The sequence below is a fragment of the Hemibagrus wyckioides genome, linkage group LG24 (genome assembly GCF_019097595.1).
Source record: "Hemibagrus wyckioides isolate EC202008001 linkage group LG24, SWU_Hwy_1.0, whole genome shotgun sequence".
NCBI lineage: Eukaryota > Metazoa > Chordata > Actinopteri > Siluriformes > Bagridae > Hemibagrus > Hemibagrus wyckioides.
Genome location: NC_080733.1, coordinates 7645799 through 7662244, shown reverse-complemented (window position 1 = coordinate 7662244; position 16446 = coordinate 7645799). Strand labels below are relative to the sequence as shown.

Sequence of the window (16446 nt, the reverse complement as noted above, 5' to 3'; positions counted from 1 at the left end):
AATACTGATTTCTTAATGTTATTTAGCCAAAGCATTAAGGTATATTGGTATATTGGTATATATAAATATATCTTGTAGTGGTCCTGCAGTGGATTCAGTGGCCACAGTATGGGCTGCCCACAGCGAACCTCCATTGGGCCATTGTGGGTAAAACAGGCCTTATTCAATTGCAGACAGAAGTGGAACCCTTAGATCATTTTCTGCATACCATGTTGTAAAGAGTGTCTATGAGAGTGATTTTTGTAGCCTTCATATAAACTCAAACCATCTGGTCATCTGACCTTTCTGCCATCAGCAAGGTGTTTCCTACCACAGACCTACCACTATGTTTTCCATTATCTTGTGTAAACTCTAGAGACTGATCAGTGATTTCTGATATCAACATTTTTCTGGCATCAACAACCATGCCAAAGCCACTACTATCACCTCCTTTTTTTTTTTCTTTTTTTTTTTTACCTGAATCTGCATACTCTTATGCATTGCGTTTCTGCAACATGTCTGGATAATTGCATGAATGAGCAAGTGTATGGTGTTCCTCAGTGACTCAAATGGTTTCAACAGGAACAATGGTACTAAACTGAGGCCTGTATTTAGATCTATGTGAAATATATAAACAAATAGGAAAATGTTGTTGAATTGCACACATTCGCTGAACATGATGCTAGTACACGTAAGGAAAAACAGAGAAAAGCGATTGTTCTTCAGGTGACTGAGAAAGTCAATGCATGATGTGATGAGGCTGTCAGCAAGAACAGTCCATTCTATTCAGAGAGGGATATTAGTGTAGAATTGGAAGGAAAAGTGCAGATTTGTGAGTTCAGTGGTTTAAAAATCATAGGCCTTGTTCTGTAAAGTGGAAATGTGTGGAGAAAGTGATGGTAATCAGTGGGCTGTTAATGTAAAGGGTCACTGCAGATCAGTACAATAAAGTTATTGATCACTGAAACATTTCTATCCTGATGGGAGTGAAGTTCATCCACTTGAAGTGAGAGCTCAATGAATGGCTTAAATCAAAGCTGTTCATGTGGCTATCAAGGTGCTTTAAGGTAAGGTGCTCTGAATATTTGTGTGAAAATGTCAATGTTTCTGTTTTTCATTTGGAACAGAATATTACCAGCTGTAATTAAATATTCTCTTTATGCACGTTCACGTGTCAGAGTAATGTCAATTTTGCACAGATATTTTTAACTTTTATCCTTAAAACTTCAATTTACTATCAAACTACATAGCTATTTTTCTCTTCCCCACCAGAAGTTAGACTACCACTGATGACGGAGCGTTTCTAGCCTCTAATCTAAAATGGACATCTTACATTACTGTACGCTTTTCATGCGTTTTGACACGACTTATCATGCCTGGACAGGTTAGACGTGAGATGTGCTATACGTATGTGAACTATACGTGTGTGTGTGTATATATATGTGTGTGTGTTTGTTGTTTTTTTGTTTTTTGTTTTTTTTGGAAGGGGTGGAGAGTTATGAGTTATCCTCCCCCTGCAAGCGCTGGACAGGAGCGCGCGCATACTTCAGCCCTTCCGGACACAGCGCAAACGCGTCTGCGGTTAGAGCCGGCGTCTTACCCAAAAGCGGAATAGCAAATACACGTATCTGTACTTCGGGGTCGAAGGAAGTTCCTTCAGGTTAGTTTGTCTTTCTCTTATTCTCTTTGTTGTTTAAATCAAAATGAACGCAGGAAATCTTTCGGCAGCGGGTGCACGCGCGCGTCCCAAACACTTGGACAGTTAAGCGCGAGAGCCCGACATGTGACTTATACATCATTAGAGTATTTTAACTGTTGCGTAGAGCACCTGTAGGCTGTAGGTAAGCCATTTGGTATTCATTAAGAAGTGAAGTTTTTAACTCTGACACCGGATCTATGTTAAACCGTTGTGCGCCATACAAGTTGATGAGTTTACTCAGTGTCACTTCCCTGTTGAGTTGCGGATATTGTTTCGCTGTTTGATTTTTGCCCGAGAGAAAGTTTACGATTGTTAAATGTAGTCGAGTGTAACCCTCAATGCTGTGCGCTTTTTACAAGTTTAAATGGAGCTCCTTGCCTTCTGATTTATCTGATATTGTGACTGTCAGAGACTGTCAGAGAATGTGTGTGTGAGAAAGATCTAATGATGCCTGCTTGCTTTCGCTCCGGATGTGGATGACCTGTGTTCTCAAGTTTCGATTTTGAAAATCATGTCAGATGGCACAGAATGTCTACCTGCATGTCATAGGCTTACTTCCGTCTGCCTTTTGCTTGAAATTGTAGAACTGAATTAATGACACTCAATTGCAGTCACGCAGCTCTTCCACTGCACTTTGCTATTTGACTGCAGTCATCTCATTTCAGTTTGTGCATGAAAATCACACTCATCTGTCTGTTCATTCAAGCATTAGATAACATGGCTCACAAGTATGTTAACGCACAACCGTGTACAGCTTTGAGTAAGGCTACTTGGGAACTAAGATGAGAATAGTGAAACAGTGGATAAAGTTAATCACCTTTAGTGAAAAACAGAATGGAATTTTACTTGAACCAGATTAGGCCATATCCATCATTTCCTGTTCTTTTACGAGGTCACTTCCTGACTATAGCCCCCTCAGTGCAATGAGAGGAAGTGGACCCGGCCCTATGTCTCTTCCCTGAAATGGGGAAATGTCCAAACACAAGCAAGCCTGAACTGACCTGTTCAATATACACACAAAAATCTCCCAGCTTAATATAACAGCACGAAGAGCTCTCCTTCCCTCTTATGGTGATAGTGGAATTGAAATTTCAGTGGGTCTCAAGAGTTCAAGAGTTTCCTCTCTCTTACTATACAGACCAAACCTGAACATTTTCTCTTTCATATTCTGCCATTGTCTTTTAACATGCCCTGCATTTCAAGGTTTCATTCATGGAGTTTCAGTGGTAGTGAAAAAGTTTCAGTGTAATAGTACTGAAAATGGTTTCAACATATTAATTAACTGATTAAGTTAATTCGATTAATTAACTCATACATAGCTTGTGCTTTTCAGCCCATTGATTTGCTAATTCATTATGTAGAGTCTGGAATTTCATGTGAAAAAAGGACATTTTTTGGTCCTTTGGTGTGGTACTTTTCTAACAAACATGCTGTTGCTTCACATACAACACTTGTTTTCAGTTGTGACACTTAGTTCAGGTTCAAGTAGCACTATAGTGCAGTATGTATGTGCTTGTGCAGGAGTTGTTTCTTTTTCACACATATCTGATGTGTTGTTTGCTATGAGAACTGCTTCATGCCACATAAGAAAACTATAACCGATAGAAACCTTTGCAAATCTGCCCTTTTCTTAGTTATTATAAACTATACATTAGACACTGTGACTTGGATTAACACACAATTCATTTTGCAGATCTGGTGTGTGTGCATGCATGAATACTTCCCTGTATCCTATCATTCCAGCTACACTCACACAAGTCTTCCTGTTAGGGGGAGGGAACTTCCTGTCCCAGAGGGAGAGAGAGAGAGAATGGAAGGGGAGAGGCAAGTGGTACATAGCAGGCAGGAAAAGTGTGAGGGAAGAAAAAAAACCCTGAGAATGTCTAGCAAGGCAGGTGAAAAATGTTTTTAAAATGTGCTTGGCCATTTTATTTTATTACATACATATTGCTTATATATATATATATATATATATATATATATATATATATATATATATATATATATATATATATATATAGGCCATCTTACATAGTATGTGGTATTGTTCCAGGATTTCTTGCATTTCCGGTATTTTGTCGCAGGAAGGGGCGAAAGGAACAAAACAGCAAGAGAGCGAGGAGTGGTGTAAGGAAGCTGGAGAGAGGAATCAGAGTGCCAAAAATGCAAGAATGTAGGCTAAGATGTAAACATCTGTTCTTGTAATGACTTACACACTTAAAAGAGGTGTGTGAGCATGTGTCCCAATCCTCAGGGAGATTTTTTATCTAATGGAGATTGGACAGGAAAGGGAGTGGCCCTGAGAAGTTTGTTGCTATTTGGGAGTTTTTGTGAGAAAAAAAATCATCACCTGCAATCTCCCAAGCCTGTGTTGTCCTTTTACTCTCCGCATTATAGGACTTTTCTTTCTTTTTCTTTTTTAAAGTAGTATTTGGGTGGTAGGTGGTTACAACTTTTTATGTTCTCTGAGTTTACACTCAATCGTTACACAATTATTAGTGCTGGAATGATATTAAAACCGTGATATAATAGCCCTATAACTTGTGACAATTTAGTAAAAGTCCTTATAATCATAATTGCCTAGTTTTATAATCACAATTTTATCACACTCTATTTTTCTGGATAGAACTCAGAAATGCCCAGATCAATTTTTAATTATTAACACAATATAAACTAGTGCTATGAAAAATGTAGTAAAGTTTATAAAGCTTATATTATGACAGCAAGCATCTGTTTTAGGCTTGGCCTACATTTAAAGAATGGTATACCGTTAGTGAGTCCTCCAAGAAATGCTAGCATTTTTCGCATCAATTTTGTATGATGATTGACCGTAGAATTAGTCCTAGAGTAACAGTGTACATTTCTCACGTTAGCTTGTAGGTATGAGGGACTGGAACATTAGCTACATGAAAGACATGTTTGGTATTGAATTTAGTTATGAGGATTGAAAACTATATACTGAATGTATCTGCTTTTAACCACTGCTATGTAGTCCTGGTATAATATTGAACAACTTTTCTTGAAATAAGAGTGAAATAACAAATGGAACTTTTTCACTTCTTTCTTATCTTACACTGGAATACTTCACTAAGCCTCGGAGTATCTTCCACATTGGTAGATATACAGTATACCTAAGAATCATGTCGTAAAATTCAAACTTTCATAGAACTCTATGGAAAGCTGAACTGATTAATTGCGAACACAGAGACGTAAGAAGTTCCTTTCAAATTTGGCTAAAATGAGGAACCATTGAAGGCAGTTGTTCTTGTTCTGCCCTTGTAAAAGTGCCAGACATTATCTCATGCAAATTCTGCCCTAAAATTCTGACTACACAGGAAGCCTTCTGTGTAGTGAAATGCCACCAGAGTGAATATGCTGGTATATGATTATTGGTTGATACAGTCCATACCACTCAGTGTAATGAATTCATGATGTCTTGCTATCATCTTACAACTTTCAGTTAATTCAGTACACAACATTACACAACCTGGCATATTACGATATAAGATCTTGATGTGGAAGGGATGCAGGCTGGTGCAATTAAAAACACCGCACCCTTATAAAAGAGCCGTTCCCTATATTGAACAAATGTTATAAAACAGGTATAACTAAAGTTTATTAATTGAATTTAATAAGGATATATTCATTAAACAGCTTATGATCTGGATTGTCCTGAGAATTTATCACATTAAGCTAGATTTATTAGAATTATTAAAAAAAGTTCATAATTAACTAACTAAGTGATTGATTAAATGATTCAGAACAAATAGATTAATTAATAGATTAAAATTTGACTATTTTCTTGTGTTTGTATCTTTTGAATTCTATGCTGAATTACTCATTAATATATTTTTGAACATTGCTGGCTAGTTGTGTGTAAGTAAAAAGATGTTTTTGGTGCTACTAGTGAAACCTGACTGTTATCACTTATGTTTCAGTTGAACATTGTTTGACTAGTAACTGTGCCAGGAAGTTGATTCTGTGACTTCACCGTGGCGGACAATCACTTCTCCAACAGGAACAGGGAAAATACAGGATGAATATTAGCACCAGAATCACTAAAGACATCACAGAGATTTAAGTGTAAACATATGTAATATGTTTCAGAGTGGAGTTTTTCACTCTGTATCTGTATCGCGTGTCCAGTTATAGAGCCATTAGGTAAATTGTTTTAAAGTATTTAATTAAAATAACAACCTCAAGTAAATAATGCTGCTTTAACGTTGATTTTAGCTGTTAGCTTTAAGTCAGGGGTGGGCAATTATTTTTCCAAAAGGGCCACATGAGAAATTGGAATGGTTTTAGAGGGCCGGAATATATATATATATATATACCGGGTCGGTATTCAGGGTCCGGGTCTGCTTTAATAGAAAGCTTATAATATTCGTATATTCGGAATGTGGCTTTTGTGGCTCACCCTCAGTATGCTGAAGCACTGAAGCACTGCTCTGATGAAGAATGACAAAAAAAGGTTCATGTGAGAACTTTTTGTTTTTTTTTTACAAAAAGCATAAATGCTCGTATTTATTTCCTAATCAAATAGCTTATTCATGGCATGATAAAGTATGTTAGGCAGTATAATAAATACTCAGTGCAGAAATAATAGTTCTGATTGGATTTTGGATAAAAACCTTGTTAGCGTTATGCAAATGAGAATCATTCTCTCTGGGCACCACTCAGAGTTCTTCATCGCTATCACATACATAATTCATTCATGTTTAGAACATTAAAAAATAGTTTTTCCTTCTAAGCATCTAAGGATTTAGATGATAATTTTTTTTCTTGTTTGTATTTTGTGCTTTGTATTATGTTAAAGAAATGTAATATATGGTTATTATCATGACATATATGTATATATTATACAGCTTGAAAAGAGGGGAGTAGGTCACAATTTCAGTGATTTTCAGGATCATGTGTGTCGTTGTTGAGTACTCAATCAAAAATGCAAATTTGGATGCGTTCACAAATGTCAGGATCAAGGAAAGTAAGATCTGTACAATAATCCAGCCCCTCTGGTTAGTAAACCATCATGTTTTGGGAAAAAATGTAATATTTGTTGTCTACATACAAGACAATTACGTGTTTGTAAGGACATTTCCAAATGGAGGCGGAAAGCTGCTTCCCACGCTTAGTTAGGCACTGAAACAGAAAACTTTTAATGGAGTACAAAATGTATGTACTTTGTTTTGTAGTGGCAGATTAAGGAAAAGAACATGACTTAACATAAGAGGGCCACAAACCCTTGCTCTGAAAGCTGTCCAGATCTAAACAGAAAAAGACGTCTAGTTGTGTCAGTGACTGTAACTTTCAAATGGTGGTTTATACAAAAACAGAATACTCTACATGTACTGTACGCTCAAATGTTAATTACAGTTCAACATATCCTGGATTTTAACAGACACGAAGGAAAGCAACGTTCTTTTTATACTACTAAGACCTTTCACATCTTCTACTGCTAATTCTGATGCTGTTCATAAGCTGTAAATGTGTTTCTCACACTCTGCTGTGGTGTGAGATAAGTGTGGTAATGGTGTGGGTGATGTTGCTTTGGTATATTTAAAATCAGAAGCAACCGCCCCTCTTTCTGAAACGCACATTTTCTTCTTGTACAGGAAATTGGGGGAGGTTTTAGAGGGTCGGACAGGAAACACTGACAGCACTGACATCCTGTTTCTCTACTGATGGTCAGTCAGATAGTGATGCTCGACCAAGCAGTGAAAAAGATCTGTATACTGTGGATCTGAAAGCAGAATGCCTTGTTAGAGAAAAGCAGCTTCCTATTTCTCTTACTGGGGAGAAAAAGAGGAAGCCACAAATGTCAGAAACCATAAGGCCAGAAACTCTCTGTAACTGTCTTTCACTTTCTCTCTCTCTTTCTCTCTGTCTGTTTTTCTTTCTGTAGGGAGATGGTGTGGATGAACAGATGATTTGAGAATCTGGTAAGATGCCGATTGACTAATTTATAAATCACAGTGGTAAATCGCTACAGCTACTGTCAACCATTTCTGGAATATTCTGCTAGAAATATTAATTTATGAATAATTATCACGAACAGCAGTGTGCATTTATCATTTCACGCTCCCATTTCACCTTAAAACACTTGCTTCCTTCACACTATTGAGTGAAATATTGCAAAATAATCAGTGACACAGCACAGGACGTTACACCATGTTGCTAAAGACTACTGAGCTTTAGTGTCTTTCACTTTAATGTGTTGCACCTACAGTTATTTCTTCCTTAAGTCTGCTGTCTTGTCTCTTGGGCAGAAACTCTGTTTCCAGGGTGATGAGCGATATTCTGTGAAAATCAAGATTAGTATGGGCTGTGCTTGCTGTAAGCAGAGGAAGGCCTCCAAAGCGTCCACTGTGTCCTATGGTGACACATGTAACGCAGGGAGTGGGGCTCAGATGACGGAAAGCTCCCGATATATTGCAGACCCCACCCATAACTCAGGGGTTGGCCTCATCCCAAACTTCAATGATTTCCCCAACACAATCTCTAGCTCTAGCTCTTTTCCAGCATCCAGCTTCCCCTCCAACCCTAGCCAACCTCGGTCTACTGCCATCACAGGTATGTGTGTGCGTTAGACGGTAGTGTCGAAATTTAGACTGATCGTGCATTCTGTTTTACTTTATTTACTCTATTGCATATATGTCTGTGTGTTTGTGGTTGTCTGACTACAGGAGGAGGGGTGACGCTGTTTATTGCTCTATACGAATATGATGCACGTACAGAGGATGACCTGAGCTTTCAGAAGGGAGAAAAGTTCCACATTATCAATAATACGTGAGTAAACTTGAAAAAAGCAGTCGTTATATTTATGGCTGATTGTATGAAACTACCATGAGCATTAAATATCATTTGAATATCGTCTGGGCATACACACAAGACCATTAACAAAGCCAAAAAGTGACCATTTTTCATGTAAATCCTATTGTCATATAGCCATAATTTCCCGAGAATATGAATATCAAAGAGAAAGACATGAATGAAATCTGAATAACAAGGAATCCTAGTAACCATCTGGCGTTCACAGATTATACATTACACAGAACAGGCATAACAAGGAACAGTCACCAGGTTCCTCTTACTGGAACATTGTGACTACCTGCTTAATTATAAATATAGAGGAATTGAACAGATAGCTCCAAAAACATGTACATGAAGTCTGACATGTATGAGGTAAGAAGAAGAAAAGGAATGATGACCAATGACAATGGGTTTTATATTAAATACTGCTGTTACATTATATGCTCACTTTGTGACTGGGTCTTGGGATAAAATCCTTCTAGTCACATATCCTAGCTTCTTAGTAATTTGAAGTCATAGCCAGCCATGATATGGGAGCCCTGGAGCTGATACAGTTAAGGGTCTTGCTCAGTGGCCTGACAGTGTCAGCTTGGTGGTGTTGGGTCATTAAGAGTGCAGCTCTGTAGATATGAAACTAATAATGTAGTACCTGGTCTTTTGCTTTCACAGCGAAGGTGATTGGTGGGAAGCACGCTCTCTGGACACAGGGAAGTCTGGATATATTCCCAGTAACTATGTGGCCCCTGTGGATTCCATACAGGCTGAGGAGTGAGTAACACACAACGTATATAATACACAGGTTAATCTGAAGCTTGTTGACCACAGTAATAGAAATAATGCATTATACACTCAGTTGCCAGTTCAATGTTCATGAAGAGAGAGAGAGAGCGAGAGAGAGATTGTTGGTTATATGTTTAACAATTGTGTTTTTTTGGTAGGTGGTATTTTGGGAAGATGGGTCGTAAGGATGCAGAACGGCAACTCCTGGGCCAGAGCAACCCTAGAGGGACGTTCTTAATAAGAGAGAGTGAGACTACTAAAGGTAGGGGACGTCTCTCTCTTCTATTATCTTTCACTCTTGTTCATGGTCTATTCCAAATGGTATATACTTATTGTATTTTGTTCTCTTTGGCTCTTTCTCCACCCCTCAGGAGCGTACTCTCTGTCTATCAGAGACTGGGATGAGGCAAAGGGCGAACATGTAAAGCATTATAAAATCAGGAAGCTTGATAATGGTGGATATTACATCACAACCCGAAGCCAGTTTGAAACTGTGCAGCAACTGGTGCAACATTATTCAGGTCAGCTGAAATAGTTCTTCCTGCATATATGCACTCTGAAACACACTCAGTGGTGCTGATGTTCTGTGGTAGTGCGTACAGATGTTGTTACTGATTTTTATATTTTCACTGTATGTGAATTGCTTTCTAAATACTGTCTTGGGGTTTATCGTCATTGATGATAACTTGATAAACTTCAAACTTAACGGAAATGTTTGTAGGTTTATGTATAAAAATAAATATATGGCCACTGCATTAGGAATAGCTCTAAACCTGTTTATTCGTACCATTATTCAATCATGTGGCATCAGTACAATGCATGCAGTCAAGCAGATACAGGTCAGCAGCTTCAGTTAACAGTGAACAAATGTGGTCTCGGTTGCCTTGACGTGCAATGTTTGTGGGTGCAATACTAGTGGGTTGCGTATTTCAGAAACTCCCATTCTCCTGGGGTTTTTTTTAATGTAAAAGAGTTCCTTATAGTTAGTAAGTAGTGAGATGTAATTTCTGTGGATGGGAACCTCTTGATGAATATGACTAGTTCATGGTGGCAGGAAGGCTACAGTAACTGAAATGAACCACAATGAGCAGAGATCTCATATGAAACTTGGCAGCTGAAGAGCAGACAGTGTTTTTCCAATCTTCGGCTATCCTGTTTTGGTGAGCCTGTGCCCACTGTAACCTTAGATTCCTGTTCTAGGCTAAAGGGAATGAAACCTAGTGTGGTCCGGTCAACTCGAACCAATCTGGCCATTCTTCTCTGACTTAAAGTGCTTTATGAGTTTAGATTTAATAATGGCTCTCAGTTAACTCCAGATGTAATGGTTTGAGGTTATTAATAGTTATTCCCTTAAAGTGAACTTACGGGAAAAGTGATGACCTGTGATTACTTAGGTCAGTCTCACGTTGACATTTTTTCCAGCTTGTCTTGCACTTTGTCATGCTTTATAAAAAGTTTTTGCTGTCTGTTAAAATTCTACATATTGTCTCTGGTTTAGTTTCCTTCTTTGTCTTGATTTTATATACTTCTTCCTTGTTCGCATTCAGGTTTCTTAAGTGTGGACCTCAAGCCACAGCTAAACCAAGGCCAAATTTCTGTTTGCTGTGAAACAACAGATCTGTTCTTTATTTGTGCTAAGTTGTACCTGTATGTGTCTAATTTAGCAACTTTCTGCTGTATTCTGACTTGAATTCTGTATTCCTTGCTGTTTGTTTGTTTTTCTGCTTACTTCTTTTGACTGTCTTTGTGTGTCATGAGTGTGTATATATAAATGTCCCTCTTTCTGTATGTTCTTCGACTCAGATCGTGCAGCAGGGCTTTGCTGCCGTCTGATGGGCAGCTGTAGGCGGGGTATGCCTAAACTAGCTGACCTGTCAGTGAAGACTAAGGATGTTTGGGAGATACCAAGGGAGTCACTTCAGCTAATTAAGAAACTGGGCAACGGGCAATTTGGTGAAGTGTGGATGGGTAGGAACCACACGAACTGGGGCGTGTTGAAGGGGAAGATGAAGGGCAACAAGCACAGCTACATGATGAGGTGTATTCTCATAATTTGCTCCAATGTTAAAAAGCTGAGCTATGAAGATCACTTTAAGGCTGTGCAGTTGCCATTGTCTTCCTCTGACGCCTGTGCCATTGCATGCTAAACCATTTCACTCATTTCCATCTCCACCCTTCTTCTTCTCTCTCTCTGTTTTTCTCTTACACCCTTCCCTCAGGTACTCACGATGGTTTATGTTACTACTTGACTAATCCATGTCCAACTACCATACCCCAGACCCTCGGTTTGGGCAAAGATGCCTGGGAGATACCCCGGGATACCCTGCAGCTCAAGAGGAAGTTGGGTCAGGGTTGCTTTGGTGACGTCTGGATGGGTGAGATAGTTACCCCTAGCATCAGTGTCTGGAGACAGTGTCTGTTCCTGCCTAGCTTCAGCACTGCTGCCTGTGTCTATTGGAGGCTGGATCTGTGCCACATGCTTTGTCTTATTGTGCTTGTACAGTCTCTTTCCATGTTACCTTTTGCATAGAGTAAAAATTATCTCTGTGCTTTAAGTGAATGATATGTCTGCACCGTTCTTTTAATTTGAAATAAAATGATCACAGTTTTCTGAGAAAGGATATAGATAACAGAAGATGCTGCTTAGCAACCTATGACAGATGAGTCTTCGTGTCTCACCAGTTTATTAGCATTACTATTTGTGTGATTCTCTTGTGATACCATCAATGTCCATTTTATTTTAGGTAGCAACAACATTAATGTACTCTCAGTGAACAACAATATCAATGGTATACCATGATAACTTTACTATTATGGACCTCTAATTAAAGGCACTTGAGGGTGCATTTTTTGTATCTTGAAGAACTAATATGAACTGTACATTTTCTGCAGTACATTTTAATAATGGTGTAGGAAAACCACACAAATCCTGAGTTGCTTTTTGCCATTGTTCCCTCAAAGACACAAGAGTTGTCTTTACGGCCCTATGGATTGCCTTAATGATGTGTCTCTGGTGTGTTTGTGCTTAAAACCCCAGTTTAGTTTCCATTTCTGAAGCTTTATAGCTCCTGCTGGTTCTAGTGCATCTGTCTGTCCATTCTGTCCATTTTGTCCAACCATTCCCTTGCCTGAATTTCTGATATAACCTTCTATATCCCCCACTCTATATCCATTCCATTCTATATCTCTTTCCTCACTGTCTATTAACTCATATGTCTGAGTGTTTGTCACACTGTATCACACTGCCTCTGACTGTCTGTAGGTATGTGGAATGGCACTACTAAAGTGGCAGTGAAGACTCTGAAGCCTGGCACCATGTCTCCAGAGGCTTTCCTAGATGAGGCCCAGATCATGAAGAGACTCCGCCATGATAAACTGGTGCAGCTGTATGCTGTGGTGTCAGAAGAACCAATCTACATCATCACAGAGTTCATGAGTCAAGGTAAACATACACACACATATACACACACACAAAGAATGGCCACAACAGAGGCTATTCTTATTCATACCTCTTATTTGTGCTTCAGGAAGCTTGTTAGACTTCCTTAAAGATGGAGACGGCAAAAATCTGAAGCTGCCTCAGCTTGTGGACATGGCTGCACAGGTTAAAACCATTTTACTTAAACATTATGCCAGTAATAATTCATGTTATTGCTCTCAAACCTGTGTGTTATATACAAGTGTCTAATGTGTATATTTGTGTTGCTAATTACTAAATAATTAGCAATAGTGAAAATAGCACTGCAGTTTCATATTGCTTGTGTAAGACACTACAACACGATGAATGTGCTTCATCAATAAGAAAACCATCTTATTGCATTATTGTTGCAATATTATTGGTAATTTAATGGCTTCCATTATTAGGTGTGTTTTTGAGGTAGTCTATAGTGATAACATGACATTTATGTTTGTAACAGATTGCAGCTGGAATGGCATACATTGAGAGGATGAACTACATCCACAGAGACCTGAGAGCAGCAAACATCCTGGTGGGAGATAGCTTGGTCTGTAAGATTGCAGACTTTGGGCTGGCCAGACTTATTGAAGACAATGAATACACTGCCAGACAAGGTCATTCAGTCCTCTGCTCTACAGACTCCACCCAACACTCTACTGTTCTCGTTGCATTGTTTTTTCGCACTTGTTTTTTCCTCTATTCTCGTTCACTCAACTTCCACTCTTTTGATTTGCTTTTACTTCAGATGACATCTGTGTTCCTTTTTGCTGTTATATCTTATTGCACTTCTGTATTTCACTGCATTGTTTTTTTAACTGTTCGTATTGTACAGACTAATATTGTTATTTGGTTTGTTACAGGGGCAAAATTTCCGATAAAGTGGACTGCCCCAGAGGCAGCTCTCTATGGCAAATTTACCATCAAGTCAGATGTGTGGTCATTTGGCATCCTACTGACTGAGCTCATTACGAAAGGCAGAGTGCCATACCCAGGTATAATGAGTGTGTGCTGGTGATAGTGTGTTTCAAAATGCTGTTTGATTCAGCCCTGTTTATTTTTGTCATTTAATTTAGTCTTCTGGATCTTTTGATGATTATTTAATACTGACAGGAATAAACCTAAAGTGCTACACATACCAATAGTCAAATCTATGAATTGGAAGCCTGTGGTCCCATAAAAGGTGTCTTCTAAAAATGAATCAATTCCAAAATACTTACATTGGCTTCAAAATGTATATATGTGGGATAGAGGAGGTGAAAGCAAAGCTTGTTGATGTTTTAAATGCAATTGTAACTTGCCTCAGAGAGAGATCTAAAAATGATAAACTGCTCCTTTAAAATAGTTATACTTAATTCGAGGAAATTGGTTATTTTATTTAGAGTTATTCACAATATAATTGTTATACAATATACTAACATTGTTTGTCTTTGTGTGTATTTAGGGATGAATAACAGGGAGGTCCTGGAGCAAGTGGAACGCGGTTATCGTATGCCATGTCCACAGGGCTGTCCAGCCTCTCTGCACGAGTTAATGCTGCAATGCTGGAGGAAGGATGCAGATGAGCGCCATACCTTTGAGTACCTGCAGGGCTTCCTGGAGGACTACTTCACTGCCACTGAACCACAGTACCAGCCGGGAGAGGACCTGTGATGCAAGCACATGTAAAGCGAGCTGACTGCTCTTCCAGTGCATTTAATGGGTTGGTTTTTAAAAGGGATTTCCAAGTGAGGCCCTCATACTATGTCTTCAAAAGAATGTATGTGGGATGATGTGCAAACCTTTTTTGATAGAAAGCCTTTATTTCAGTCATTTTAAAGCAAAGAAGCAGTTTGTCCTGAAGTATTACATTAAAAGCAATGGCTATTTAAAAGCATATCAAGCTGAATTTGCACGCTGTTATTGTAATAAGGTGTTCTATTATCACCTGAAGTCAGACAGGACATTTTACAGGACTTTGCACAGTCACAGTACGTTTTGGCCACAGTAGGCCTATGGGCCAGAACAAATAAACTATAGGGACATATCTTTATAATGTCTAACATTTCTTTGGACTGTGATTTTTTTGTATCAGATATTTTATTTCTTTCTCTTTAGCCTTCTTATCTGAAGCTGTATGATTTCATAGCTTTGAGTCTGGTCTTGGGTCAGCATTGGCATGTTAAAAGGTATAAAGATTATTCAGTAGGTCAGACACAACAGCTTTAATATCTGCTTTAAATTGAAATTGTATCTATCTTTTATGTTATTTGTATGTCACAATATACAACTGATTAATACTTAATAAGTGCCTGTCAAACTGGTGCCTTCAAGTGCTTTCACTGTTCGGAGGTTTGGATTGTCCACTCTCAAATTATTGACAGATTATTAGAGTGTGCTGTCTGTTTTGTAAGAAGTTTCATTAAAACAATCTGCTCAACCCGTCTGCGTGTGAAGACATTTATCTTACACCCACTCACACACACCCACACAAAATGTAAAGGACGATTTCTAGTGAAGTTGTGTATACAGCATTACCCACTTGCATCTAGAAACAGAAATACAAAGTAAGAATCTAGGAAAACATGACTTTTGAACTGTGAGTCAGCTGAGAGGAAATCAGTCAGAAGCAGTATGTGTTAGTTTGATCTTTCAGTAAACAACCTTGTTATGAATAGGATTAAGGACTCATTATATTATAAATAGCAAAAATACAAACACAGAATCTTCCAGTAAGAAATGATCTAACATATCATTTAAGATCCTTACAGAATTCCTCACATACCACAGAAATGATCATGCTTGTGTATGAAACTAAACTCCACTGAAATCTCATGGAATGAGCTGAAGAATATCGTTAAACCAATTATTAAAACACAGCACCGTTCCTTATTCTTTCTCCAGATTTTTGCATTACGCACAAACATTGTATGAAATGATGAATGAATTTTATAAGACGTGAGAGTTGACATAACACCTGCATTTTTAAGGTGTTTTGATTGTAACACACTTACAAATATTACAAAGAAAGGCTGCTGGCTGCTGAAATTCTAATGAAAATGGTTGCTTTACTAAACTCTAAAAATTAGCAATAACCAGAACTAAAGAAAGTTCTATTTTTGAGAATGTTTATTTCATAAATTCCATAGAGTATAACTATAGCATATAACGTCATGATAGTTACATGCTATTTGATATATTAGCAGTCATGGGATGTTAGCACATGAATAGGTTTATCACACAAATGCTTGCAGATGCAGAAGGTCCAGGGTTCGAATCCCGGGGTCAAACAGGCTGCGGCCTTTCTGTGTGGAGTTTGCATGTTCTCCCCGTGCCTGTGTGGGTTTACTCTAGGTTCTCCGGTTTCCTCCCACAGTCCAAAAACATGTACGTTAGGTTGATTGGTAATTCTAAATTGCCCATAGGAGTGAGTGTGTGTGTAGTTGTTTGTCTATGTGTGGCCTTTTGATGGACTGGTGACCTGTCCAGGGTGTACCCCTGCCTTTCGCCCTATGTGCGCTGCGATAGGCTCCAGCAGACCCCTGTGACCCTAGGAATCCTAGGACTAAGTGGGTATAGACAATGAATGAATGCTTGTAAATGCCTAACAACAACAACTGCAGCAGCAATATGTGTGTGTGTGTATATATATATATATATATATATATATATATATATATATATATATATATATATACGCAATGATAATTATGCACAGCGTGATTAAACATTTTTGAGTTTACTA

The 16446-nt window shown here is 38.4% G+C and overlaps 1 protein-coding gene across 2 annotated transcripts; it reads left to right on the top strand.

Moving 5' to 3' along the window:
• Positions 1–1494: 1494 nt before the first annotated feature.
• On the top strand, positions 1495–15141 carry yrk (Yes-related kinase). Of its 2 annotated transcripts, none has more exons than XM_058377895.1 (13): positions 1495–1639; positions 7581–7617; positions 7945–8248; positions 8362–8464; positions 9158–9256; positions 9427–9530; positions 9640–9789; positions 11072–11236; positions 12531–12710; positions 12796–12872; positions 13186–13339; positions 13586–13717; positions 14167–15141. In XM_058377895.1, exons 3-13 carry the CDS (start codon positions 7996–7998, stop codon positions 14373–14375), a joined length of 1626 nt encoding a protein of 541 aa, XP_058233878.1. In that variant the 5' UTR covers positions 1495–1639; positions 7581–7617; positions 7945–7995; the 3' UTR covers positions 14376–15141. The 2 variants fall into 2 exon arrangements, with proteins under 2 accessions (XP_058233878.1, XP_058233879.1); XM_058377896.1 differs by lacking the exon at positions 11072–11236 and adding an exon at positions 11488–11643 and having other exon boundaries at positions 1496–1639.
• Positions 15142–16446: the final 1305 nt, after the last annotated feature.

Bases quoted from the DNA above. Each gene is read 5' to 3' on its own strand.
- yrk (XM_058377895.1), top strand. From the start codon at position 7,996: ATGGGCTGTGCTTGCTGTAAGCAGAGGAAGGCCTCCAAAGCGTCCACT. The intron at 8,249-8,361 runs GTATGTGTGTGC...GTCTGACTACAG, and splicing joins TCGGTCTACTGCCATCACAG to GAGGAGGGGTGACGCTGTTT. The intron at 12,711-12,795 runs GTAAACATACAC...TTTGTGCTTCAG, and splicing joins CACAGAGTTCATGAGTCAAG to GAAGCTTGTTAGACTTCCTT.